The following is a 26,597-nucleotide window of genomic DNA, read 5'->3' as shown; positions in this document are numbered from 1 at the left end:
AATTTTGAATGTTTTCTTAATTTTCGATTTATCACATTTCTTCCTCCTCCGAAAAAGTTCTGGCATCGGTTACCATAACTTATCCTTTACAATCTCCTACCTAGTCTAGTAGTCTCTCTTGTTAATATTTAGGTACATTTACACTAACCAGATCGAATAAACCAAGCTTGTTCCATTTGCTGGAGTTGATTTAATCTTTGTGCATAATAATGAAAGTCTCGATTGGGCAAAGAAAGTATGATATTGAGGAAATTAACAATTAAGTTTTGAACTATAAATAGAACATATCTGGAACTTTCTTCAGAGGACAATATGAGCTCCCAATAATCCTCCAGAATGCTAGAGAGCAAGAGCTAGAAACTTGAATTTTTCAGAGTAGGTTTGGATCTCAAACATCGCGGCAAAATCTGACTAGGGGTTCTGTAATTATGGACACTCAAAATTTTGTTTTCCTCTTAAATTCAAAATTACCTATTCAATCGTAATGAAATTCGAGAAGAATATGAAAAAAAAATTACCCAAGGTTTTCATAAAAATTAATATTGATATTGACTTTTGTGTATACAAAAATCTTCTATGATTCTTATGATTGATTCAATCATTAGAATCATAGGAATCTTTAGAATAATATTGGAAAAGAAACCCGATATTTTCATAACATCAGATCAAATTTTGTGATTTTGCATGTATATAAAGAATGAAATCTTCAAGATTCGTACAAATTTTCATGTTGAATATCATCGTAAGGGCCATAGAAAATTAAAGCGAAATATAAAAATGCGGAAAGCAGGTGCTTGCTCATTCATGCGCCAACTGCGCCCTTGGAGTTGGAGACCAATCGAGTGTATGTATGCTTTTTTGTAGTCTCCAAGGGCTCAAGGATGCATGAATGAACAAGCTTCTTTCCAAATTTTTGTTGAATACGAATGTCTTTAATTTCTGAAATTTCCAGTGAAGAATACTAGCATTATATTATAATATGTAATTATCTCTTTTATATTATATTATGCAATTATCTCATTATATTATATTAAGTAATATACCTATCTATTGAAAACAAATTATTTTTTCCTCACAAGTTAAATATAGTAAATTTGCTTCATCTAATAATAATTCAAAAAATGAATTAGTTTATCCATGTTGATCCTTGAACTTTCTATTATGACAATTCTCCAACAGGTTGCACAGACAATTCGGTCACCTGAAAATAATAGTTATAAACAAAACATTACCTTTTTCATTTCAAACTACTCACTTCAACATGGGGAGGTGTACTGAGGACGTAAGCCACTGCATTGGCAATATCTATTGGATACATTCTTGGAGCTTTTGCTTCTAGTTCTCTGACAGCTGCGTTCATCAAAAATCCATTCACTTCAGCTATTTCCGTTTCAACGTATCCAGGACTCAAACTCTGCAGAAAGTTATTCATTAATCATAAGAATTCTATTCAGGTATTTTTGATTGAAAAACTGTATTAAAGGGAATTGATTGATGCATGATTTTATGCTTAAATTATCATATTAACAAGTTTTTTTTTGTCCATATTGCCAAAAACTACAGACAAAAATGTTTTTTCAATAACTTCTAAACTAGATGTTCAATAAAACTTGAAGGGAGTAAAATATGTAGGTATACAGACAACAATCTAGAAGTAAATCAAACAATATTAAATGAAATTATTCCTACGCCATCAAAAAAATTGTTAATGGTTCTTTATTGAATATGAAAAAACGTTCTTTTGGGTTATTTTCGTATTTTAAACTTTCAAGGGAGCTTCCTTCATAAATGTAGGTCATTTAACTTTTTTGGTGCGCTCTAGGGAAACAAATTATGGAATTTTAAAGATATTGGATTTAGAAACCTGTAAATAAAAATACATCAATTTTTATGATACTGTTAATTTTTCTCGAAGCATATCTCAAATCATTAGAAAAAGGTTAACAAAATGAATAAATTTTTAAAGCAATGACGTGAAGTCAAGATCAGGGCCCGCTCTAGCGTTTCTGCCACTCCACACAAGAGGGGGCAGGTTTGGAGTTTTGTACTTAGCGAAAGCGAAGGGGGCTATCTTTGGTAAATTTGTACCTATTCAAAGATTTAGCATGGAAAACACACTTTTTTATGAAGTAGTATATTAGGGAAGAAAAAATATATTGGGTTTTTTTTATGGATTCAAATTGAAATGATTTAGGAAACGTGGATTATAATACACATTGAACGTGATCTACTTAATTGTAATTAATAAATGATTTTGTACTTGAATTGAATTCAGTTTCAGATTATTCTGCTGAGTTTCGACTTCATAAAACGCTCGAACAGTTTAATTATATTTTTCTTCAAGATATTCGAGTAAAACAATCGAATGATGCGAATGAACCATTATTTTAAATTCGAATGCACCCACGGCCCATGCCCAAGTTAATTTGATATACAAATCATGTGTGAAATTCGCTGAGATTGAAAAAATTTGTTAATACACAATTCTAGGAATCCGGATTTCTATGAAAAAGTAGAAAATACCGCCTTGCAATATTTGTCGCCCCTCTAGAGTGAGTCCTGCGGTTTCAGGCTCTTTTGCTGAGTTTCAACTTTATAAAATGCTTGAACATTTTGTTTTTTTTCAGGATTTTTTTCAAGATGATTGAGTAATACAATCGGATGATGCGGGTGAACCTTTATTTCAAAATCGAATGCGCCCGCGCCCGATACTAGTTAATTTGATATAATAAATCATCTGTGAAATTAACTGATATTGAAAAAAAAATTTTATATATTAGGTTTACAACTTTGATTTCGCCGTTTTGCAATAGATGGCTGTTGCGGTTAGTGGTACCTAGTCGAAATAAATAGATCCTAGATGTCATACAATAAGCTTAGGTATTTGTAAACATAACACCATCGAAATATTAGTCGATTTGTGTCTGCATTTAATTAACTCTACAACTTAGGTATTACATTATAACGTTATTCTCGATTAAACATGTCAGCTTACGAGAAAAATTCTCGTCATTTTCGGGAGGTTTTAATTTTCTGCTTTCATATTGAGAAATATGCGGCTGAAGCTAATCGAATGCTCTCAAATACCTATTAGTGAAAGAACGTTCCGAAAGTGGTTTCAATGCTGATTTCGACATCGAAGACCAGCATGACGGTGGAAGAAAGAAGGTTTTCGAAGATGCAGAATCGGAGGCATTACTTGATCAAGACTCGTGTCAAACACAACAAGAATTGGCAGGATCATTGGGAGTCAGAGTGACACAACAAGCAATTTCAAATCGCCTGAAAGTCATGGGAATGATTCAGAAACAAGAAAATTGGGTGCCGTACGAGTCGAGAGCTGTTGAACGGCGTTTATTTGCTTGTGAACAGCTGCTTGAAAGGCAAAGACGGAAAGGATTTCTGCATTGCATTGTGACTTGAGACGAAAAATGGTTTATCACGATAATCCCAAGCGCAGAAAATCATGAGGTTTGATCTCGGCTATGCTTCAACAACAAAATCGAACTGCGGATTCCCAAATTATGGTGATCCGAAATTTAGGCCAATTTTCATAAATCACCCTGTATCTCCGAAACTAACAGTCTTAGGAGAAAAAACAAGTAATTTTTCTGAAAGGCCTGAATGATCTGCATTCACCACTAGGCTATGGCCAGTCACTCATGTTACACTCTGTATGAGATGTTATTTCAAGATTCAAGATCTCTCCGTTCGTGAGATATCGTGTTTACGTTAAAAAAAAGTAGGGTTATGGTGGACTCAAAGCCAGGTCCACACGTCAAGGATCATAAAATAATCTTCCAGCCATGACCGTTCGTAATTATTCCATATTATATATAAACATCATATTGGAAAAATTATATTAAAAAATTCATCAAGGTGCTAGGACTTTTCGGAAAAAAATATTATATTCAGTATAGTCGTAAAAACACCTGTATATTTCTTCACTTTCATGTTAATGTGTAATTAAGTTTTCGAGAAAATATTTTTTTTCATTTTGGTTTCCTTGGTTTTTTGCTTAAAAATTCAATTATCGTATTCTTGACCCAGGGGATCGGTGCAGTGCAGCAACTGTTTTTTTTTACCAAATTCCATGGGATAAGTTCTAATAGTTTCTGTAGCTCTGGATGGTGGACGAATAGATTTTTTTATTCGATTTTTGGATTCTACACAAAACGTAAACTGTGAAAACATTTAGGTAGGTTAAATTTTAAAGTATATTTATTAATCTAAATATATTTTTAATGAAAAATTGGTATGCCACCAACAGAATTGCTCTTTTATTATTTTTTATTTTTTTTTTAAAACGGCACCCCATACGAAAAAAAAGGACTAGAGATTTTGTGTGAATGAGAAACTTAAAAATGATTTTTAACTTGAATTATCTCAGTGGTGTACTATTCTTTCTTGAAAAAAGGGATTATTTGCCGTATGTGCTCCAATGATGAACATAAAATTCTTAAGTGCCAATAAATGTGTAATAACTGGGTACATCTTGAAACCCAACAAATTTCATTTGGATATGTCAACCGATTTCAGATCATTGAATTAATAATAAGTTTTTGAGAATAATTTGGAAACAAAAATTACACAAACGGTCATTTGTTGGTTGCACTTATTCACTTGTATACCCGCAATATCTCAACTAGATCAAATTTGTAATCGCGGAAGTATTGGGTATTTTTTTCTAATATTTTTCTTGAATTACTATGCTTATAATTATGTAATCAGCTTGAAATTGAAATTGCGCGGAATTTGAAATTCTAATTTCATAACAACACTCAAAATATCAACTTGTTTGTTCGTCTTGAAAGTATTGCGTATTTTTTTTTCAATTTTCTTGAATTTTATATGGTTTTGGTTAAACGTTCAACATGAAATTTTAGGTACCTATATGAAGGTCGAAACTATCTTTTCACATCCAATTTTGAATTTTCATATCTCTAAAAAAATTTTGGAAGGCCATATTTAGGAAAGGGTCGGATTAATCCCATTACCAAAATTCGAAAAATACAGGCAATGTGACGACGAAATGTTCGGGAACGAGCGCTCAAAAATATATTAATATTTCGTACGTTTTTTGTTGCGCCTCGATATATTTTTCGTTAAAAGAAGTGATAAATCATGTAGAATTTCTAATGTAATTTGCGTTGAATACTTACAGTTACTTTTATTTTGCTACCCTTCGATCTCAGCTCATTGACTAACGTTTGTGCCAGAGATGTTACTGCATATTTGGATGCTGAATATACATTTGTGTAAGGGATTTTTGGAACTCTGTGCCCAGCAAGACTGTTTATGTGGATAATGTGTCCATCGATGTTGTTTTTCATCATTATCTTGACAGCTTCTCTAGTGGCAATACACAGACCAAGGACATTAGTATCCAGAACTTTTTTCCAAAGGTTGCTGTCCCCATCAATAAGAGTAGTTAGTTGAACAATTCCTGCATTGTTGATTAGGATCGAAACGGTACCAATATTTTCGGAAATGTATTTGAAGGCATTCACAACTTCTTCCTCATTGGTTACGTCTACTTTAAGGGCATGTAATTTAGCGCCATTTTTACTTTTTATGTTTTTGGCTAATTCTTCAATTTTTTCTTTACGTCTAGCGAACCCAACGACCTTGAGTTATAAATTTTCGAGTTAAAATCATTTTATAAGATACAGTACAAAAAAATTTTTTTTCGGCAACCGTCCGGGAAGTGCTCACTTCCCGGACGCTCTTTCTCTGATTTCTCACAGAAAGAGCGTTCCGAAGCATTTCCCGGCCTAGTCCGGAAAGTACGTACTTCCCGGACTAGGCCGGAAAAGAATCATAGAATCCATAGCAACCGAGATAACGGTTGACAGTTCATGTGAAATTAGTTGTCAAAAATTTGCATATTTTTTTATCTCAATCGTAATAAAATATGGAAAGCAGCAGCGATAGTGTTATTCTACATGGTTGCCGAAAAAATATTGTACGCAACACGCCCGAAAATGGTTTTTTTGGACTCACAGACTTCCAGGACTCGCTTACGCTCGTCCTGGAATTTTGTCTATTCGTCCAAAAAAACCCTATTTTCCGGACTTGTTACGTAAATTACTATTATAAGATACAGTACAAAAAAAAAATATTCAGATCAAAAATTTTCCTCACATTTATGCCCTCTTCGACCAATTTTTCCGAAATGGCAGCTCCCAAACCAGCACTGGCACCAGTAACTACAGCTATTTTTCCTTGCCACCTTTCCATTTCAATAACTTATTGAGCACTGATTGTAGCACCGTCGAGAGAAAGCAGAAGACTAATCTGGAGAAAGTAAATTGATAACTTTCCACTTCTTCTTAAAAAACTAGGTAAGTAGTAGAATGCATTCGAGATCAGTTTCAAAATAAAATTAAAAACGAATATTCTGTCAGGTATTTGATCATTCTGGGTAACCAGAATGACGAAAAATGATAGTATATTCTAAAACAAGTTGCAAAATGGGCTCATATTCCAACACGAATGCGAAAATCGATAACGAGCGATGAAGGAGCGAATTTTTGAACGCATGAGCGTTGGAATTGCCTTCTGCAACGAGTATTAGATGATATTTTCTCTATTTCAGTCGAGTTTTGTGAAATATCGTCGAAATTCAATGCAAAATTCAGATTATAGGAAAAATGCGGACAAAATGGCATACTGTTTTGTTTTTCAATCATATATTTTTAGTTATTGAAAAAATACCCCCACTTTGGTGTTAAATACTAACTTTGGTTAATTGTTTTTGAGTATTATAAGCTGAAAATTGAAAGTAACTACAAAAATTAAAGTATAAGAAATTATTTTGACTTCTAACAAAATCCATTTTGTCCGTATACTAAGAATAAAATGACATACTAGTAATAGACATAATGACATACATAATATTTGAATGCAAAGTTCAAAAATATGAAGGTTTTGGTTCTCGAGACAGTAGAATATGATGTATAAGCCCAGTGAAAACACCGCATGCACCGCTTTTTCTCCATTCAGTTTTTCAATGAATTTTCAAAGTGTTTAGCGATTCAAATTAAAATTCATTCCGGGTTCCTAACAATGATGAAAAATAACAAATATTCCAAAAGATATTTGAGGAATTTCAAAGAGCAATCGACTATGAAAACTTTTCTTACTTCAGTTTTTTAATGAATCATTAAAATGTTTTGCAATTCAAATAGATATGCTAATAGGCGGTATAATTATTTATAAAGTAATTTTCTCAAATTAAATTTTTCTCAATGTTTGTTCCTGTATCAATTGAAAACTGGAATATTTTATATTAGATATTTGCTATAAAAATACACCTTCATAATAGTATTCGACTCTAAACAGTAAGTACACCTAATACATTGTTTTTCATGCAATTAGATGTATTTGAATTTGAGTATTAATATCTGATACTTCTGTGATGTTACTGGTAATCTATTTTTGAGGTGTCAGGAGTTATACCGTGATGGGACTAGCCGATGTAAAGAAGGAATATGAGAAAAATACGAAGTTGAAAAAGGAAGATATAGAAAATTTGCGATCGTGGGTTCAAAAACAACCCCATCTTCCTGAATTGAGTGGTGAGTTATTTTTGCAACTATCAATAAGGTAACTCAATTAGTCCTTGGTCTAGTCGTCAAAACACATTTTTCCTCAAAATTTTGACATTATTCGTGATACATGTATAGGGTGTTCCAAATTCGTTGTCTAGTTAAGGGATCTCAGAATCCTTTTGAGCTAGAAAAAAATGAATGACACATTTTCGGGCTCGATTTTTGAGGTGATTAATTGGGTGAAAACCGCAACCTCATGAATCCAACTGTTTTCAAATAATAATAGAGTATATAGGTTTAATGTACCTACCTCAACTCTGTAACTTTGTTTAATAATAATAATAATCTCCATAATAAATCAGATAGCTTAATTTTTTCCTTTTAAAAAATATATAACATGATGTATGGATATTTTATCAAACTATAAAAATCATCAAAAGTTTCAGTTTCATATGGCAAATTAATCAAGTGTTATCTATAACAATCTGTGAACTTCAGATAATTAAAATATTCGGACCCCGGGTTTAACACCGTTAGATTTTTTTATTTGGTTACATTTAAAGAACAACATTTATCAATTTGAAAATGTAGAAAAAAATCTAACGGTGTTAAATCCGAAAACCTTGGTGGCCACCGAATATGTATTTTAATTTTCTTATAGCTTGAAAAGAGTTGAATTTATGGGGTTTTCGCCAAATTAGTTCTCTCAAAAACCGAGCCCGAAAATGTGACATTCATTTTTTTCTAGTTCACAGGGGAATTTGGGACACCCAATACTTCAACGCTCTTCTATTTTTTCAATACCTTTAGAAATATTCGCCTTTGCTTCAAAAATAGGCTTCAAGCTCTTCATTAGAGCCAAATTACTTTCCTTCGAGGTCAAGCAGTTGGAAACGCAATTTGTCCAATTTAACCATGGTTTTCATCGATTCGTGACAAGCACTATTTTGGCGAAAGATTTTTTTTTGCATTTGAGGACGTATTTTCTCAATTTATACATTCAATGGATTCAATAACGTTAATTAATATTCACTGTTTAAGGTTTCAGCTTTGTCAAAATCGTCTATAAAAAATATATTCTGTACATCCCAAAATACATCCCAATAACCTTGCCAGCTGATGTTTGAGATTTTGGTCATTTTGGACGGCTTTCACCGATTGTTTTCCACTTAGCTGACGCTCCGTTTGACTCAAGAGTATAGTGATGAATTCATTTCTTATCCACCGTCACATATCGATTTAACAAATTTGAAATTCTACCGCTTAAAAAGCTCCAAACAACGTTCAGAACCGACGATGCGTTGTTCCTTTTGATCAACGGTTAGCAAGCGCGGCACATATTTCAAGCAGAGCTTTCTTATGGACGTAAAATAGTGAAGCGGATATCTTCTATTTTTGATCGCTCGAAACCATTTCCAAGAATTTGATGTTTTCTCTAAAAAAACGCTTGTAAAGTTTTCATTTGATGTCATACCGCAACCATGGGTGCACACTTTTTGAACCCTAGCGTTGAAAATAATATTTAAGCGATTGTATCAAATTCTGATGTCGATTCTCCCAGAGTGTTTGCGACGTGAATAGTATTTTTTGTCACATAATTAATGTTACCTTGTTAAAATTTGATTACTCTATATCCTTGACCTATAATATACTTGCAAGGAACATTATCAACTATTATGACATGATCGTTGCATAAAAATATAAGCGCATGAACCTGGAAATGTTCTGTCTGAAGTTGAGGCAAACTAGTAATTACATTGAAAAAATCGATCAGATAATGTAGAGGACATTTTATTAGTTGTTGTTGTTGATCTCACCTAGTACTTTTCGTATATCACCAAAAATCTTTTCTTCTGTGGTATGACAGTCCTTAGGACGCGAGATCATTTCTTCAGAACTTGAAGCATCATTACTCACTTTGAAAGTAACTGGAGGAATTGTTTTGATAGCAAAAAAAAAATATTCATTTTCAGTTTTTCAACAAGTGTTACAGAATTTTGCCAAACATCATCGTCGAAATCATTAAAACCTCTCTCATGTTCTCGATAACTGTAGAATGCTTCGTTGGTGTTTGAACACATTTTTTTTAGCGGCTCTTAATAACACCTCAAACCAGTTCTAATAATGGAATGCGGAATATGAGCACAACTCCCACCAATAAGAGCGATCAAATTGCCCCGAGACAGCAAGTATAGTATTACCGGCAATGAAAGTGACCAAATCGACACTTTTTCATATGCCGATCAACTAGCACACTAACTACTAAGACAATAACTTCCCTGCTGACCCTGCTTTCTAATAAACTTCTGCTAACTTGGAAAATTTTTGAGTATTAGAAATATTCTGGCCTATTCAAGTGAGTTTGAATATAATTTATCCAAATAAAAAAAAATTAGTCATACAACGAACTAAAATCGAGTAGAAATGCTCATTTCATTAATCCACCTACGCTTTGCGAATCATTAGAAAGATAATAAAGAAGTAACAGCTGCAGCCAATGAAAGTAACCAAATCGGCTTGCGGTGGAAGGTGGAATATATTAGCCAATAGAAACAACCAAATCTACACATTCTGGTTCCAGAGATGATACAGTGGTTTATTCAAAAGGCAAGGAATGAATTGCTTGAAACTTGCAAAAACTTGTACCGATTTTGGATATACCATCTTCTTCTTGATAAAAATCTTGGATATTCGCACACTCACTGGCCAAATATCTCTCTGCCAAGCATCTTTGAGATATTCTGGTTGGAAGGTCACTTCGAACAATAGTAGGTATTTATCAAGATTAATTTATTTATGGATTTCGCAAGCCCCATATTTTTTAGGTCTCCTGGTTTAGTCTGAGGATGGATGGAGACTGGTAACTCTTTTAGGGACAGTTTGAATATTCCTTGTATTATTATTCTGGCCTATTACTTCTCTTCCGTCTCACGTATTGCCATTCTTGATTTATTTGAGGCGACACGAGATGTTTCATTGATAAATGTTTACAATTTGCCGTACGAATCTATTTTTTCGGCGATAACTTTTTCTTCACATGCTATTTAACTCTATGTTCCGAAATTTTGGCACGCATCTTTTGAAGTTTGGTAATAACGAGCTAAATTGTGGTGTGGCCATGGCGCTGTTATCTGCGCGCCAGATTTGGGACCTATTGAATTACGTGGTACATAAAGTGATTTGTATGTAAAATGATGTTTTTTTCAGAACTCCAATATATCCTATTCCTTCAAAGCACCTATTACAGCAACGAGCAAGCGAAAAAAGCCATCGAGAATTACTTCACTGTGCGTACTCTCTGCAAAGAGCTATTTCGCAATGGTGACATTTTTAATCCAGGGATACAGATGGCGTTAGACGTTGCGTAAGCTTTAATTTTTAATCTAGTACACTAGTAATAGAATATTCTATGAATTGAACTTTCAGAGTTATCAGTATTCTCCCGAGAAGTGATCCAAACGGCTATAAGGTTGTCTTCATGAGACTCTTGGACACAAACCTCGATAAATACCATTTCGTTGATCATTTGAGAATGTTCGACATGCTTATCACCCTGAAAATGCATCTCCAAGGGACCAACGAAGGAATCAATCTGTTGTTTGATCTTGAAGGAGTATCTTTTGGACATTTATTGAGATTGTCGCCAGTTTTAGCCCACAAGTATCTTTACTACTTACAGGTACCTAATTCTTTCCACATTTTCCCTATTTTTTTTTAATTTAAATAATGATTTTTCTTTCAGGAAGGTCTTCCAATACGACTGAAAAATATCTATGTAGCAAATGCGCCCTATTGGATAGATAAGGCTCTGGCATTCTTCAAGCCATTCTTGAAGAAGGAACTCTACGACGCTGTATGTTCGATAATTTCTTTTTTCTATGTTCCATTTAGAATGAAATTTCATAACGATATATCATTAAATATCAGTTGGCGAAAAATTCAATTAACTTCATTGAAAAGTTGCTACAAGACGGTTTTTACAGAAACGGAAAATTTTCAACATGAAAAAAGTTACAGTTATATTTCGAAAATGAACATTTTTGAAAAACACCACATAACTATGTAACAGTGATAGCTGGGGAATTGCAAAAGTTTCCAATTTGGCTCACCCTGTACAGTTAGTTTATTATTTCTAAAAATAAAATTTTCGAATCGTTCGAGGAAAAAATCAAGCTGTTTCGAAAATTTTCATAGTTTACCTTTTGAACTGAGTAAATTCCAATAATCCAGTAAAAACAGTCCATTCGCTCTCTGAAGCTTTTCTCAATAACGATATCTGCATAAATTTGTTGCTTTACCTACCTACCGTATTGAACTCCCGCGAGAAAACGACCCATGAAAAAATCAATAAAACAAAATAAAAAAAATTCTCGGAAACTCAACAGTATATACTCACCAAATTCGAAGCACTAAATACAAATTTTTTCAAGGCTTTTTCTATGATAACACACTCAACTGACGAACGATAACTGCTGATCTGAATAGACCTAGAAACTCGATATTTTCAGGGTAGGCTGCATTTTTTATAGGTAATTTCTAAACTTTTATTTCGATGGGGATGAAATTTTGAATTTATATCAGGTTGGAGAAAAACTAATTTCGCATTTTTCGCTTTATTTCATTATTTTATACAGGGTGTCCCGTAAAGACCACGTCAAACCAAGGGAGAATGTAGATCAAAGGATAACCCACCTGCTATGACAAAATTCCCATTATAAAAGTCTTACCGTTTTCGAGATATTTTTTTTTTTGAAAATAATGAATTTTTGGCCCTTTCAATAATTTTGTCCTTACGGTTGGTACAATTTTACATCTTTTTGGTTAATTTTTTCAGTAAAATATTGCTGAAGAATGATTTCAACGTTTACGTTGAAAACATCCTCCGAACATTTTAAAGGGGGGCTATGAGAAATATTTTTATTGGAAATTTTGGTAATGGATTATTTTGTTCATGAAGTTTAGCCCATCGTAGTGGAAAAAAAATGTAGCGAGCTACTGCTGCACATTACGCCAATAAATTGTCTATTTTATAATGATTTCAAAGAGGTATCACACAAGTCATTTGTTATTCAAAGAAAAAAGATATGGCTGTTTTTATCCAAATGGGTACGTTTCTGACAAAATTAAGTTTGTCAATTCTGTTAAGAAATCTTCGATATTGCATTACTAAGTGAACAATGGCAATTGTTCACGTGCGAAAATATTACTCGCATAATTATTCACCTCAACGAAATTCAATTTTGCCAGCAAATTTTGCGAAAACATCATGCAGATCCAGATTTTTTCAATAAGATCATTTGGAGCGAAGAGTCTCCCTGTACCAAGGATGGGTACATGAAGACCTAAATCCTCTGGACTTTTAATATTGGGGCTGCCTAAAAGACAAAGTATACGCAATACCCATACGTGATGAAGCCGAATTGCGGATGCGTTCTCTCAATTCGGCTTCATCACGCATGGGTGTTGCGTATACTTTGTCTTTTAGGCAGCCCCAATAATAAAAGTCCATATGATTTAGGTCAGGTGAACGAGGAGGCCACAAAATTTCACCTTCTCTTCCAATCCACCGGTGGGGATAAGTTACATTTAAATGAGTGGTAACTTCGAGTCCGTAATGTGTTGGGCATCCATCATGTTGAAACCACAGACTACGTCGCAGCGCCAGTGGCACATCTTCCAATAAAATGGGCAGCTGGTTGGTTGAAAATTCCAAATAATTGTTTGCGTTCAGTGATGGCGGTAGTTCGATCGGGCCCAAAATTGCACAATTTAATATTCCAGTCCATAAATTGATCTTGAATCGATATTGTGATCTATCTTCTCTCACCTCGTGTGGATTTATGATATTCCAGCCATGCAAATTGTGGAGATTCATGTACCCATCCTTGGTTCAGGAACACTCGTCGCTCCTAATGATCTTATTAAAAAAATCCGGACCTGCATGATGTTTTCGCAAAATTTGCCGGCAAAATTGAATTTCGTTGAGGTGAATAATTATGCGAGTAATATTTTCGCACGTAAACAATTGCCATTGTTCACTAAGTAATGCAATATCGAAGATTTCTCAACAGAATTGACAAACCTGATTTTGTCAGAAAAGTACCCATTTGGATAAAAACAGCCACATCATTTTTCTTTGAATAACAAATGACTTGTGTGATACCTCTTTGAAATCATTATAAAATAGACAATTTATTGGCGTAATGTGCAGCAGTAGCTCGGTACATTTTTTTTCCACTACGATGGGCTAAACTTCATGAAAAAAATAATCCATTACCAAAATTTCCAATAAAAATATTTCTCATAGCCCCCCTTTAAAATATTCGGAGGATGTTTTTAATGTAAACGTTCAAATCATTCTTCAGCAATATTTTACTGAAAAAATTAACCAAAAAGATGTAAAATTGTACCAACCGTAAGGACAAAACTATTGAAAGAGGCAAAAATTCATTATTTTCAAAAAAAAAAATATCTCGAAAACGGTAAGACTTTTATAATGGGAATTTTGTCATAGCAGGTGGGTTATCCTTTGATCTACATTCTCCCTCGGTTTGACGTGGTCTTTACGGGACACCCTTATAAAGTGTTACAATCATCCAATTTAAGTCAAATATGGCGCATATTTGACTTGAATTGGACTCTCTGTTCGATAACAAAATAACAACTTCATAATGCCCTCTCGCAGAAGCCCTTATACTTATTGGCATAAAATTTGGACAACTAATTTTCACAAGCCTCCATTGAAGCCAAATTTGTATCCTTAAACGCGTTGGTCATAGACAGAAAAAAGTGGTAGTCACTTGGTGCCAGGTCCGGACAATGGGGTGGATGCATAAGAACCGAGCTCCCATAGCTTTTTGCTCGTCAGCAAAGATATGTGCGGCCTGGCGTTGTCCTGATAAAACAAGATACCTATCCTATTCACCAAGGCTGTGTTCATAAACTTACTCAGAGAGTAGAGTAACTTTTGAACATAAATTATAACTATTTGAATTTCAAACGGAATAATGTTAGTACTGTCAGTGTACAGTGCATCCCATTTTGGGTGAGACAGCCAGGTTTCTCGCTTGTTATTTAAGATAGAGCCTTGCGGTTTTCACGTTCCTGTTCTACTTTTTCGTGAAACTCAAGTTGGTCTGATCAGATTTTGAATAACTGTTTCCATTCAAGAGATACAGGGTGATTTTGGAAATTGATACTTTTCGGACCCCTCCCCTATCTCCGAAGTTACTAGAAATAATGCTGAGGTAAAAACTACTTCTGAATCAGAATTCTGCGTAGAATCCAGTGGCGTACTCAATTTTTTTTTTCGGGTTATGGTTTTGAAGATTCAACACAAACCTATATTTTTTTTAATGGAACACATATCATTACTTCGTTGAATTCGTTATTTTTTTCCCTTCTAAATGATGTATGATACTATGTAGGTAAGATGTTCAGAAATGTTAAAAAAAGCACTAAAACACCAAATAATGATGATTTTTTGTAAATGGGCCATGAATTTCCTATGTTTCAATAAGAGGATATTACTTTTGATTTTTAAAAGCAGTAGGTCATTGATGATACAAACATCCTTGTTGTTATTATGGCTACTATGCATTTGGGAGCATTGTTTTATCAAGTAGGCATTGGAGAGAAAAAAACCAATCTGATCTAGCTGCCATCGCTATGAATTGTTGTTATTATTATTGATTCTTTTTTTATATAGGAAATCCATTGCCCATTAACAAAAAATCATCATTATTTGATGTTTTAGTGTTTTTTTTTTAATTTCTGAATATCCTACCTACATAGTATCATACATCATTTAGAAGGGAAAAAAATAACGAATTCAACGAAGTAACGATATACATGGTGTTCCATTAAAAAAAATATAAGTTTGTGTTGAATCTTCAAAACCATAACCCGAAAAAAAAACTCGAGTACGCCACTGGATTCTACGCAGAATTCTGATTCAGACATAGTTTTTACCTCAGCATTATTTCTAATAACTTCGGAGATAAAGGAGGGGTCCGAAAAGTATCAATTTCCAAAATCGCCCTGTATCTCTTGAACGGAAACAGTTGAACAAAATCTGATTAGACCAACTTGAGTTTCACGAAAAAGTAGGACAGGAACGTGAAAACCGCAAGGTTCTATCTTAAATAACAAGCGAGAAACCTGGCTGTCTCGCTCAAAATGGGATGCACTGTACAAGCACAGAATAGAGAAGTATTATATTCTGTGGTATAAGCTTACCCTACGAATGAATAGAGTATGACGAGCTTCCTCTGAGTATGTTTATGAAAGCTCACAGAGCTTACTCGGAGTAGAGCGTAGTAGTTTTATGAACGATTCTGAGTAATACGAGCCTACTTGAGTAAGTTTATGAACGCAGTCCAATGCTTCTGTTGGATCGCCAGTTTCAAACGATCGAGTGGTTAACAGTTGAGGCTAGAATTGAGTGTTTGGCCATAGGGGAACAGCTCAAACTAGGATGTTCCCTGTCAATCCTACAAAACACCTTTCTGGCCGTCAATCCTGGCTCGGTCTCTTTTTGAGCAACTTCGTTGGCTTTGACCATGATCTCTGACGCTTGTCATTTTCCTGAGTGACCCATTTTTCATATCCACAACCTCACCATCCGTTTCAGAAATGGATGGATTTTGCCATGATTCAGCAGCGATTCGCAAATGTAAGTCGGTTCAGAGTCAGAACGTGTGGCGCCCAAACATCAAATGGTTCAAAACGGTTTTATGATCGATTTTCAGCTCCTGGGTGATGCCACGACAGCTAACATGAAGGTCTACTCGACATTTACCATGGTTTTATCGGCATTTTCATTATTATTATTAATGAAAAAAAGAGTTTAGGCAAGGCCTATAAACCCAATACAAATTAATTAACAATAATTCTTCAAATTAATTTAACAACAAAAAAACACACAGTACCGTTGTCACTCAAAGCACACTCTGGTCACTCTGTAATGTTAAATTCACAAAACTGTCGAAACGATTTTTGAAGACATTAACCGAGAGAGAGAGTTTACAACTGAGGGCGGCAAACCATTCCAAACGTCAAAGAATCTGTTAGAAAGGAAGCACTGACGCTGAGGATTTTGAATTTTTCCTTGGGTAGCTTCAGATTGTGACCTCGAAGATGGTTACGGTTTCTCCCGAACATGTCCTCGATTGTCTTGCCAAAATGACCATTGATGGCCTGATAGGTCACGATGGCATCACCTCTCTCGCGGCGCTCTTCAAAAGTGGCCAACCCAAACAATCGAAGTCTCTCCCCATAACAGGGGCGCAACCATTCTTAAGGAATTCCGGTATTCCAACGTTGGATCGACCCCAACAATGCCGCATCACCCCTCTGGGCTACCCACCAAGCAGGACCGGCATACTCCATGATCAGTCTGACATAGGTCTCATATAACAGTTTCGCAGTCTTGATGTCACATCTGATGAAGTTCTTCTGTATCAACCAAGTGACTTTTATGGCTTTGGCCGATACAGACGCAATATGATCAGTCCAAGTAAGGTTATTGGCAACCAGAATTCCAAGATCAGAATAGCGCGTGACCGTCCGAATTATCTGTCCACCCAAGCAGTATGAGATATATGGGTTGCCATGTCCAATGTGCATCACAACACTTTTCCAGATTCAGCGGGAGTAGTCAATCTTCACACCACCTACTCCCCGCCCAAATCCAACTATAGGACGCCCGGATTGAGCTGCGAGCAATCTCGCAATCTCAATATCTCAATATGTCATCGGAATATAACAGACAGGTGGACCGAATGGGGGACGGAAGATCGGCAGTGTACAGTATGAAGAGCACCAGCCCCAAAACTGATCCTTGTGGGACTCCACTGGTTGCCTTCTCATCTTCCGAGGAATATCCATTACCTATGCATATGACGACTGGCTTGCCAGAGCAGCTACACCAGAATAGGTTTTTCCCTTTCAAGTACCAAAAACGTAAAATATGCTGAATTTCTCCCTTTAAGACTTCCATAATCAATACAGGATAGTCGACGGCTAAACCGATCAACCTCAAGCCCCGGTGCACACATCCGACATTTACAGTTGCGACACCGTTGCGGTGTCGTACGCTAGTGTGCATGCTCCCATTTGATTCTTTGTACCACAGCCCGCATGATGGCAGTTACGACGTCGCAACGGCACGGCGGGTAGTGTGCATGCTCCCATTTGATTCTTTGTACAACAGGCCGCAAGTACGACACAGCAACGGTGTCATAACTGCAAAAGTCGGATGTGTGCACCGGGCCCAATACTTATAAAGAGAAAAAAGCCTTAGTTACTTAGTAGTATAAGCTCACGCCTTTACAACGTCGTATTGTATGATCCGCTGTGACCAATAACGAACGAGATATACTCAGTTGAAAGAATGGCACGAAATACGAAATTACTTTTTCCCAACCTTGCAACCTAATATTTAAACTAATAGTCTGAATCCTTGGAAGATTTCATGTGGAACGTATCACCAGAACTAAAGACAATTGAAGAAGAGTAACGAAAAAAATTACATGATATTATCCATAAAAAAAAGGAGTCGAGATTTTGGGTGTAGATATAAAATAAGAATACTGAGCTGATGATGTCATCAGCATCGTTAAATTCAAGAAGAAAGTTGAATGTGCATTTTTTTTGTTATTGTTGCAGATTCACATTCACACTGATTTAGAGTCACTTTACAAGGTGATTCCTAGGGAAATCATGCCTAAAGACTATGGAGGAGAAGATGTCGATTACGTTAAAGTTCTGGCAGGTAACTTTCGAATACCTTTACTCTGGCAAAAAAAAATTGTTTTTTTTTTCACAGAGAAAAACAGAAAAATATTCGAAGAAAATGAGGAATTTTTCAAGGAACAAGAGAAACAAATAACTGACGAATCAAAAAGATTAGAAAAACTCGATAATTACAGCAATATTTTCGGTCTTGATGGTACTTTCAGGAAACTGGAACTTGATTGAACGAATATTATAATGAAATAAATATTAAGAGAACTTGATAGTTATTGTCATCCCGAAATAATATAACGAGATAGTGAAAATATCAAACCCTAACATTTTCTGCATCGGTAAAATTCAAGAAGATGTATTTTTACCTTTCGTCAATATATGTCAAATTCTTGTGTTTTGTTGCACAGTAGCTTCGTCAGATTCAACATTTTTTAATGGCTTGGAATAATAAGTTTGTGGCATGAGGAGCCACAAATCTAATTCAATTCAATCTAAGGAAAAGGAGAAGACAATTATGCCTTTTTAATGATTGTTAATAACTAGTTATTAAAAAAAGTGAAATCTGAACTGTGCAGCGAAATAACTGCAATTCAAAGAATCAAAAAATGGAAATATAATAACTGCAATTTTATTTCGATTTAAAATGAATTTCCATCAAATAGAGAGTGAGTCCATGCAATATTTGATAATGCAATATAATTATAATGAAAAAATGTGATATTATATAACAATATGAAATATGAATATGCTCTCTCAAAGGATACGGTGTTTTGATCCGGGATCGCTGGTGGACTCTTCAGTTAGGTAATACAGCGATCTCTGCCTAAGGCACTCTCCGACACCATCGTGGAGAGGTGAGTCTGCAGCAACGCGGTGACCCCTATAAACTTGCCGGGGTCGAAGTAGAGTGTGGCGCTACACCCATAACGCCACCTCATGGGCAGACAGAGCAACTACAATTATTTTCACATGATACTAACCAATCTACTTCACAGTATGTTGATTGATATCATCATGTGAAAATGATGTTGTTGATCATATTTTAAGTTCTGGTGGATTTTCAGAAATTTTTTTGTAAGGTTTGTATTTGGAAAATAATAGATTTAGAGCAAAAGTATTCTTAATTTGCACTGTGGAGGCAATACTTAAAATTAATTGATAAACAAATATGTTGATTGAAATCTAATTATGAATATTTACTATGTATAAATGATGTGAAGGTATATTGCTCATTGAACCAATTGTATTATTTCTATTTTTTTAAAACTTGCTCAATTTGGGCGAAATTGGAAACTTTTCCATACTAGATAGGCGAAAACTGTTGCCGATGTCCGAGGGCCAATTTTCATGAGAAACTCGTTGGCGAAAACCGCAACTCCATAACTATCACAACTATTACATAGTTACCCGGTGTGGACTGATATTTTATGAGATTCCACTATGAAATTTTTTTCAAATAGGACACTCCGTATATTTCTAAATATTTCGATAAAGGCTAAAATTACCATTCTAAAAATATAAAAGTCATGTTCGAAGTCCCAACAGGTGTCTGGCTAGATCGCCTGATCTAACACCTATTAACTTTTACCTCTTGGGTAGATAAAAAGATATAATCTTCCCTATATAGACGTTAGGTCAGGAGACCTAGCCGGCTTGTTGGGACTTCGAACTGAAAAATATCGGGTATGCTATATTTTTGGAATGGTTATTTTCGATACAAGCCAGTACTCTTTCCAAAAAATATGGTTCAGAGAGTTATCAGATCAGGACTTGATTATTTCATTATTGTGAAAACCTGTGAGAGATAACACGTTTCGGTGGTGCTCCAAGATTGTTCGATTTATTCAGAGTGTTTTATCGCAAGAAAATTTCATTTTCTGTTCTATGTGATTTACAACTTCCACATTTTTTGATCGTACATAATTTGTATTGATTCCTTCAGGTATTATCTGTTGATATTGCTTTTATTTGGATTATATTGTTTATTTTGAATCTTGAATCCTCGTTACCTCGGTTTTCAATTGATTCAGGCCTGACGCTCTGCATATGTTTCTTGAGATAATCTCGAGCACATTCTAAGGGAAGCCATACCCGATCTGACTTATTGTTTATTTTCACCTGTGTTTTTGATCCTCTGTTTTCTTTCATCCTATTCTCATCCTAGGCCCACCTTGTACGTTTATTTAAGTCTCACCGATCGGCCTCGGCTGAGTGAAGCGTGTATCCTTTGTTTTTCATCCTTGTTTTTATTATTCGGAATTCGATCATCCTAATAATGTCCAGCCAGCAAAGCAATAATCCCCGTCCGCTTCGGAGTAAGACAGGTGTAGCGGAGTCCCAAACCACTGGTTCATCGAATCAGTTGGACATGGTTTTGTCCAGATTGTCTATCCTCGACGGTATCGCTAGAGATATTGCTGAAATTAAGCAGGCACAGAAAGAGCTTTCGGATAAACTGAGCAGCTGTATAAGAAGTGTGGAGGCACATGACAAAATGTTGAAGCAGCATGCGTCATCATTGCAGCAGGTCAGTGGTGAGCTCAGTGTCCTCAAAACTTCCCATTCAGTTCTGAGGGAGGACGTTTCGGGGTTGAAAAATCAGTTGGGATCAGTTGATGTTGTGGCGTTGGAGAAGGCTAGCCTTATGTTGAAGAGTGAAGTGTTGACCTTGAAGGATATCGCTGGTTCATCCATCTCGGCAGCGGCGGCTGGAACTGATGGCTCTTTATTGTACGTTAATCCAGTCGAGTTACTGGATCGTGTTAAGCGAGCTAACAATCTCATTATCCGAAATGTTCCTGAGTCAGTAGATGTTATAACAGATAAAGCTTTAATTCTTGATATTATTTCGAAGATCAGGGACGGCTCACCCTGCGATATGATCGCGACCAGAAGACTCGGTAATTTGCGACAGGGGGCGCCCAGACTGGTTAAGGTAGAGTTTTCGAACCCGGCGGTACCTGCCAATATCCTACGTCATAGACGGGTCCTTGCTGCCTTTGAGAACTACAGGAGAATTTCAATAGATGATGATAAGACGCCACTTCAAATTAAGCAGCTTCAGGACCTTCGCAAGGAGCTTGAAAGAAAACGTTCTTCTGGGGAGGCTGACCTGACTATTAAATACAGGAAGGGAATCCCTTCGATAATCAAAATACCGTCCTCAAAAAATTGAATTCTAACTTGATTACGTTGCCACTCATTTATACGAATATTGTTTCTATTAACTCAAAATTCGAACAGTTATCTGTCTTCGCTTGTGATCGTGTTGGAATCAACTAACGCATGATTTTGTTGGAGCTGCGTCGGTGAGCGTGTTCAAGAATGGGTTCGACATCTGGTGGACAAGAGTTCTTGAATGAAGTCAAATATATTTTCAAATATCGGATGTTTCACTATGTGTTGTTTTTCCTGAATTGTTTTGGTGTTATTTTTTCACATTAGGTTTTATTTTGTTAAGAGTTTTATAGTTTTATACTCAACTCTGTATCCAATGTAATAATAATAATAATAATTTCAGCTACATAGCTGAAATTTTGGAGAACGCATTTTATCGATATACTAAATTTCAGCGCGAAAAAAAAAACATGTGAATATGTATATCTTTCCAAAAAGTTGAGTTGAATGTTAAAATCAAACTGATCTTAAAAAATTTAATTTAAAATCATTGAATTTCAATTTTGATACTTTGAATATCAGAAAAAAAACTAATTCTCTTATAATTCTATACCTTTCTGTTTTCAACATAAATATATCTATTTTTAGTTTGTGGAAGCTATTTGCATGAAATCCGGTACAAAAACCGGTTGCTATTCCACATTGATCTCACTATTTCGGATTCTATCCTATCGATTGACAACAGGAAGACAGTGATAACGTTCAACCTATAGAAAACAACAAACTAGAGTAGTAGAGATGCTTATTATTTTCAACATTCCATTTTGAAATAATTATGCAAAAATGTTGAAAATAGCCTTCATCGGATGTAGGCACAAACGTTTTTTATTATAAAAAATTATATTTCATTCAGAATCATAATAAACCTTCATTCGCTCATAAAAACCCATTTTTAATTATTTCAGGAAAGGAGGATAAAGTTCGTTTGCATCACATATAGCAGACAAAAAATTTATTGAAGGAAGCAATAGGAAGATTGACCAACAAAATTAATTCAAGAGGATGACGCGAGCATATTTAATATATTACATATTATAAAAAAAAATTTTTTTGAGCGCTTTTTCTCCCAACCGATCGCTCTATTATTTCGTCATAATGCTTGTATTTATCGAATTTTGAGCAGCAAGTGGTTTCAAACGTTAAGGTTTGAATTACTGATGATAAATCCGTTATCAAATTTGATTCTGTCCGTCCGTATACAGAACAGCTTTCGAATGGAAGGACCTAAAAGCTTGAAACTTTCAGAGTAGGTATGAATTTCGAATAATTAAGTCTATTTATGAACTGAATCTGACTAGGGGTTCCGTTGATATGGCCGTTTAAAATTTTGTGTTCCTGTTAATTTCAAATGAAATGAAATAACAGTTTTAATCATTGTGCAAATTTGGATAAATTTATAGAAAAAACTGATGAAATATTCCAGGAAATTATTAAGCAACGAGAATATGTCAAATATAGATGGATCATATGTGGTGACTTCAATGTAGATGTATTAGTTGACAGCAGAGAAAGGAGAAAACTGCTAAATCTATTCAGTTGTTACAATTGTAAATACCAAATGAACGAACCATCAAGAATAACAACAGAAAGTTGAACATGTATAGATAATATTTTTCTGTAATTTTGACTCCAACACCAGTAGTACGGCCAATCTGCACATGGGGAACCATCTCGCTCAAATCATGACTTTTCCATCAAAGAAGATGAATATTACTAAAACCGACTGCAAAAAGAAATATAGGAAGGTAACTGAACAGGGAATAAACACCATCAAGAATAAATTTTACTCTAGTAACTGGAAACTAGTCCTCTCATCACTATCAGCAGAAGAGAGCTTTAATTTCTTCTTTCATGAACTAAAAAACTGGTACAAACTAGAGTTCTCTGAGAAAGATAAAAGGGTAAAAAATTTTTCAAAAAAGAATATCATCATGGCTGATGAGAAGTTCATACAGGTTAGGCAAAGATTGGAAATACTCGATACTTTGTTTAGGGTAACTCGTTCCAAGGAAATAGATAGTGAATATAAGAGGTGTAAAGAAAAACGAAAGAAAATTATAGAAGAAATAAAAAAAAACGAAATGAAAAAATTTATTAATAACTCAAAAAATAAAAGTAAAGCAATTTGGTCTATTATAAAAAACGAAACCACAAGAAAGAAGCCCAAAGGATGGAATCAAGAACTTAGTGCTGACCACCTGAATAATTACTTCTCTACTATTCATGAAAAAATTACCAAAGATACCGCCAAAAACAAGGATGAGGCCATCAGAATACTGAAACAGACCAGCCCAGGAAATAACAAGTTGACTGAGTTTCAACATATCAGTGAGTTTGAAATGATAACCACTATCAAAGGCATCAAGAGCAAAGACACTACAGATATAAATGGAATGAACACCAAATTTATCAAAGCGTTATGCAATGAAATAGCTCAGCCACTCACAATGATTTTCAATAAATGTCTGGCTAGAGGTGTCTTTCCGTATGAACTAAAAAAAGCAAAAATCATACGAATACATAAGAGAGGAGAAGAATGTGACCCATCAAACTATCGACCTATATCCATTTTACCTGTCATATCAAAAATTTTCGAAGATATTATAAAAACGAGACTTCTTAAACACTTTGAAAGCAATGAAATTTTGAGCAACCAACAGCATGGATTCAGAAACGCCAAATCGACTTCGACAAAGCTCCTTGAGCTGATGCATCTAATTATCGAAGCTATGGATGAAAAATCGATCTCACAAATACTTCCCAAAGACCTAACAAAAGCTTTTGATACGGTAAATCATGGCATTCTGATCAGTAAGATGCGGTAATATGTTATGGATGGTACAGCTATGAAGTTGATTTGCTCTTTCCTATCAAACAGAGAACAGCAAGTACAATGGAATGATCTCCTCTCGGAGGTAAAGAGCATTTCAGCGGGGGTTCTTCAGGGATCAATTCTTGGACCTCTGCTCTTTATTATTTACATGAATGATCTCAACCTAAGTATGGAAACATCCAAAAGAACATTAAGAACCCTTCTCTTTGCAGACGACACCTCCTTTTTTATGAGGGATACTAGTGTTGAGCAGCTACAGCTGTTGGAGAGATATGTGCACTCGACTTCAGGCAAATGGTTCCACTCCAACTGTTTATCCATCAACGAATCCAAGACTCAACAATTATAGATAAGAAGTAAGAAGGAGAACACTATCAAACTCCTCGGAATAACTGTGGACGGAGTTTTGTCATGGGAGTCACATATTGAGGAAATGAAGAAGAAGCTGTCCGTATCTATATATTCAATATCAACAGTGAATAAAATATCTTCCAGGCAAGCAGCTCTGATTACATATTTTGCCAACTTCCATTCTGTGGCAACAATACTCAGCATCCCAAACTCATTTATACTTGAGTGTCTGATGTATGTTCACGGAAATAAGGGGCAGATTCCGAAGCACTCTGATACCTATGGCTATGCTACAAGAAGCAGGGATGATTATGTTCCGACAAGACATCGCCTGGAAAAGACCAAGCAGACATTTTTGTTTCTAGGTACAAAAATGTATAATCACTTACCAGCTGAAGTGAAATCACTAACACCAAACCGATTTAAGCAAAAAATGAAAAAATACCTGAGCGACAATGTGTTCATAGAGGAATTTTTGGCGCACGATAATTATACTTACTTGTCAATTTATTATTTATTATGTTGTTTGTGAATTAAGTATTGTCTTATACACAGTGTATGTTGGTTCTCATGAATATATTTGACAAACCTTGTAAAATTGAAGGTAAAATAAATATATTATATGATATGATATGGAATACTCCTATGGGGTACCTCACCACTAGTCCATGACCTCCTGATTCTCCAAAAAAAATCTATAAGGATAATCATGAATCTCAAACAGACAGACAGCTGCAGGGTTCCTTTCCAAAAGTTGGGGATTCTAACCATACCAGCAGTATATATTCTTGAATGCGCTACATATGTTTATAAAAATCTGTACCATTTTCCATCCAATGGCCTATATCATCTTTTCAATACCAGAGGAAGAGATAAGCTCAGCATTCCATACCACAGACGGAAATTTTCCCAACAGGGTGTTGACTTCTGGGGTCCATAAATCTACAATAAGCTGCCTGCATCAATAAAGCAATTATCAGAGAAGAAGTTTAAGAATAATCTGAAGCAGATCCTCTTAGAGAATACAGTATATTCATTGGAAGAATTCTACAAAAACTGAAATGTGTTTTTTTTTTTTTACCTGGCATGTAATCGCTTGGACAATTTGCAGTCTTGGAAAAATGTCATTGACCACGTGACCAGAACAAAATAGAAATTCTAAAAAAATTCCGATCTGGTAGATACAAACTTAAAATATGGTAGTTAAAGAGATTTTTTGGAATGTGCCTTGATTGTCAGACAAAAGAAGAGGAATAATACTAGATGATCGATTTAGGATTTTTTTTTTATTTTCTTCCGTTTCCTCACCAAAATTTTTCGAACAAAATGTAAGGAACTCTTATCAGTGGCGTACCCAGACATAAGCCTTGGGGGGGGTGAAGAAAAATTTTTTCCATTTTTCCTTCTTTTGAAGAAGTTTTCCAAAGAATTTTGCTTACTCATAATGAGATTGTGATATATAAGGTTGTTACATATAATGGATATTCCTTCTGGGGGGGTTATATCCCCCTTATCCCCCCCCCCCTTGGGTACGTCACTGACTCTTATTCTATTTTTCATGGCATATTACTTTACAGATTCATTGTTTTTCTCTATACTGGGTGTTTGGTAATTCGTCATGATCATTTGAGGGGATCTCAATGCATGTCGTTTACAACAAATAGTCAATTCAAATAGTGGTGAAAAGTTGGATGATGACCTATAGCGCTTGTTTAGTATTGTTGTAGTAGACTTGTTTGGGAAAATAATTAATTGTGAAAAAACTATTAGACTGAAAATTCAATTGATGCTTTCTTCAGAGCTGAAAAATGAGGGTTCATTTCAGAAAGGAGAATGGTTGTCCAAAATTTATAAAATCTTAGGAATAATTGGTGTTGAGTGGTCACAACTTTGAGGCCATTCCTTTCTCAAAATTCGAAAATTGCACACATTGC

The 26,597-nt window shown here is 35.1% G+C and overlaps 2 protein-coding genes across 4 annotated transcripts; one reads left to right on the top strand and one right to left on the bottom strand.

The window, feature by feature from the left end:
• Nucleotides 1–967: 967 nt before the first annotated feature.
• On the bottom strand, nt 968–12,069 carry LOC123676565 (farnesol dehydrogenase-like). 2 transcript variants are annotated; one of them, XM_045612524.1, is made up of 5 exons: nt 11,950–12,069; nt 6,145–6,297; nt 5,163–5,627; nt 1,256–1,414; nt 968–1,201 (listed from the first exon to the last, which is right to left on the bottom strand). In XM_045612524.1, the coding sequence occupies exons 2-5, from the start codon at nt 6,238–6,240 to the stop codon at nt 1,160–1,162; spliced, it is 762 nt and encodes a 253-aa protein (XP_045468480.1). In that variant the 5' UTR covers nt 6,241–6,297; nt 11,950–12,069; the 3' UTR covers nt 968–1,159. The 2 variants fall into 2 exon arrangements, with proteins under 2 accessions (XP_045468480.1, XP_045468481.1); XM_045612525.1 differs by lacking the exon at nt 11,950–12,069 and adding an exon at nt 11,753–11,769.
• On the top strand, nt 6,326–18,566 carry LOC123676564 (alpha-tocopherol transfer protein-like). 2 transcript variants are annotated; one of them, XM_045612523.1, is made up of 7 exons: nt 6,326–6,344; nt 7,446–7,580; nt 10,761–10,917; nt 10,980–11,232; nt 11,296–11,406; nt 18,222–18,327; nt 18,382–18,566. In XM_045612523.1, exons 2-7 carry the CDS (start codon nt 7,466–7,468, stop codon nt 18,531–18,533), a joined length of 894 nt encoding a protein of 297 aa, XP_045468479.1. In that variant the 5' UTR covers nt 6,326–6,344; nt 7,446–7,465; the 3' UTR covers nt 18,534–18,566. The 2 variants fall into 2 exon arrangements, with proteins under 2 accessions (XP_045468479.1, XP_045468478.1); XM_045612522.1 differs by lacking the exon at nt 6,326–6,344 and adding an exon at nt 6,917–7,343.
• Nucleotides 18,567–26,597: the final 8,031 nt, after the last annotated feature.

Source organism: Harmonia axyridis, chromosome 3 (genome assembly GCF_914767665.1).
Source record: "Harmonia axyridis chromosome 3, icHarAxyr1.1, whole genome shotgun sequence".
Lineage (NCBI taxonomy): Eukaryota > Metazoa > Arthropoda > Insecta > Coleoptera > Coccinellidae > Harmonia > Harmonia axyridis.
The sequence above is the reverse complement of the archived record's forward strand: the minus strand, read 5'-3'. Positions and strand labels throughout refer to the sequence as shown.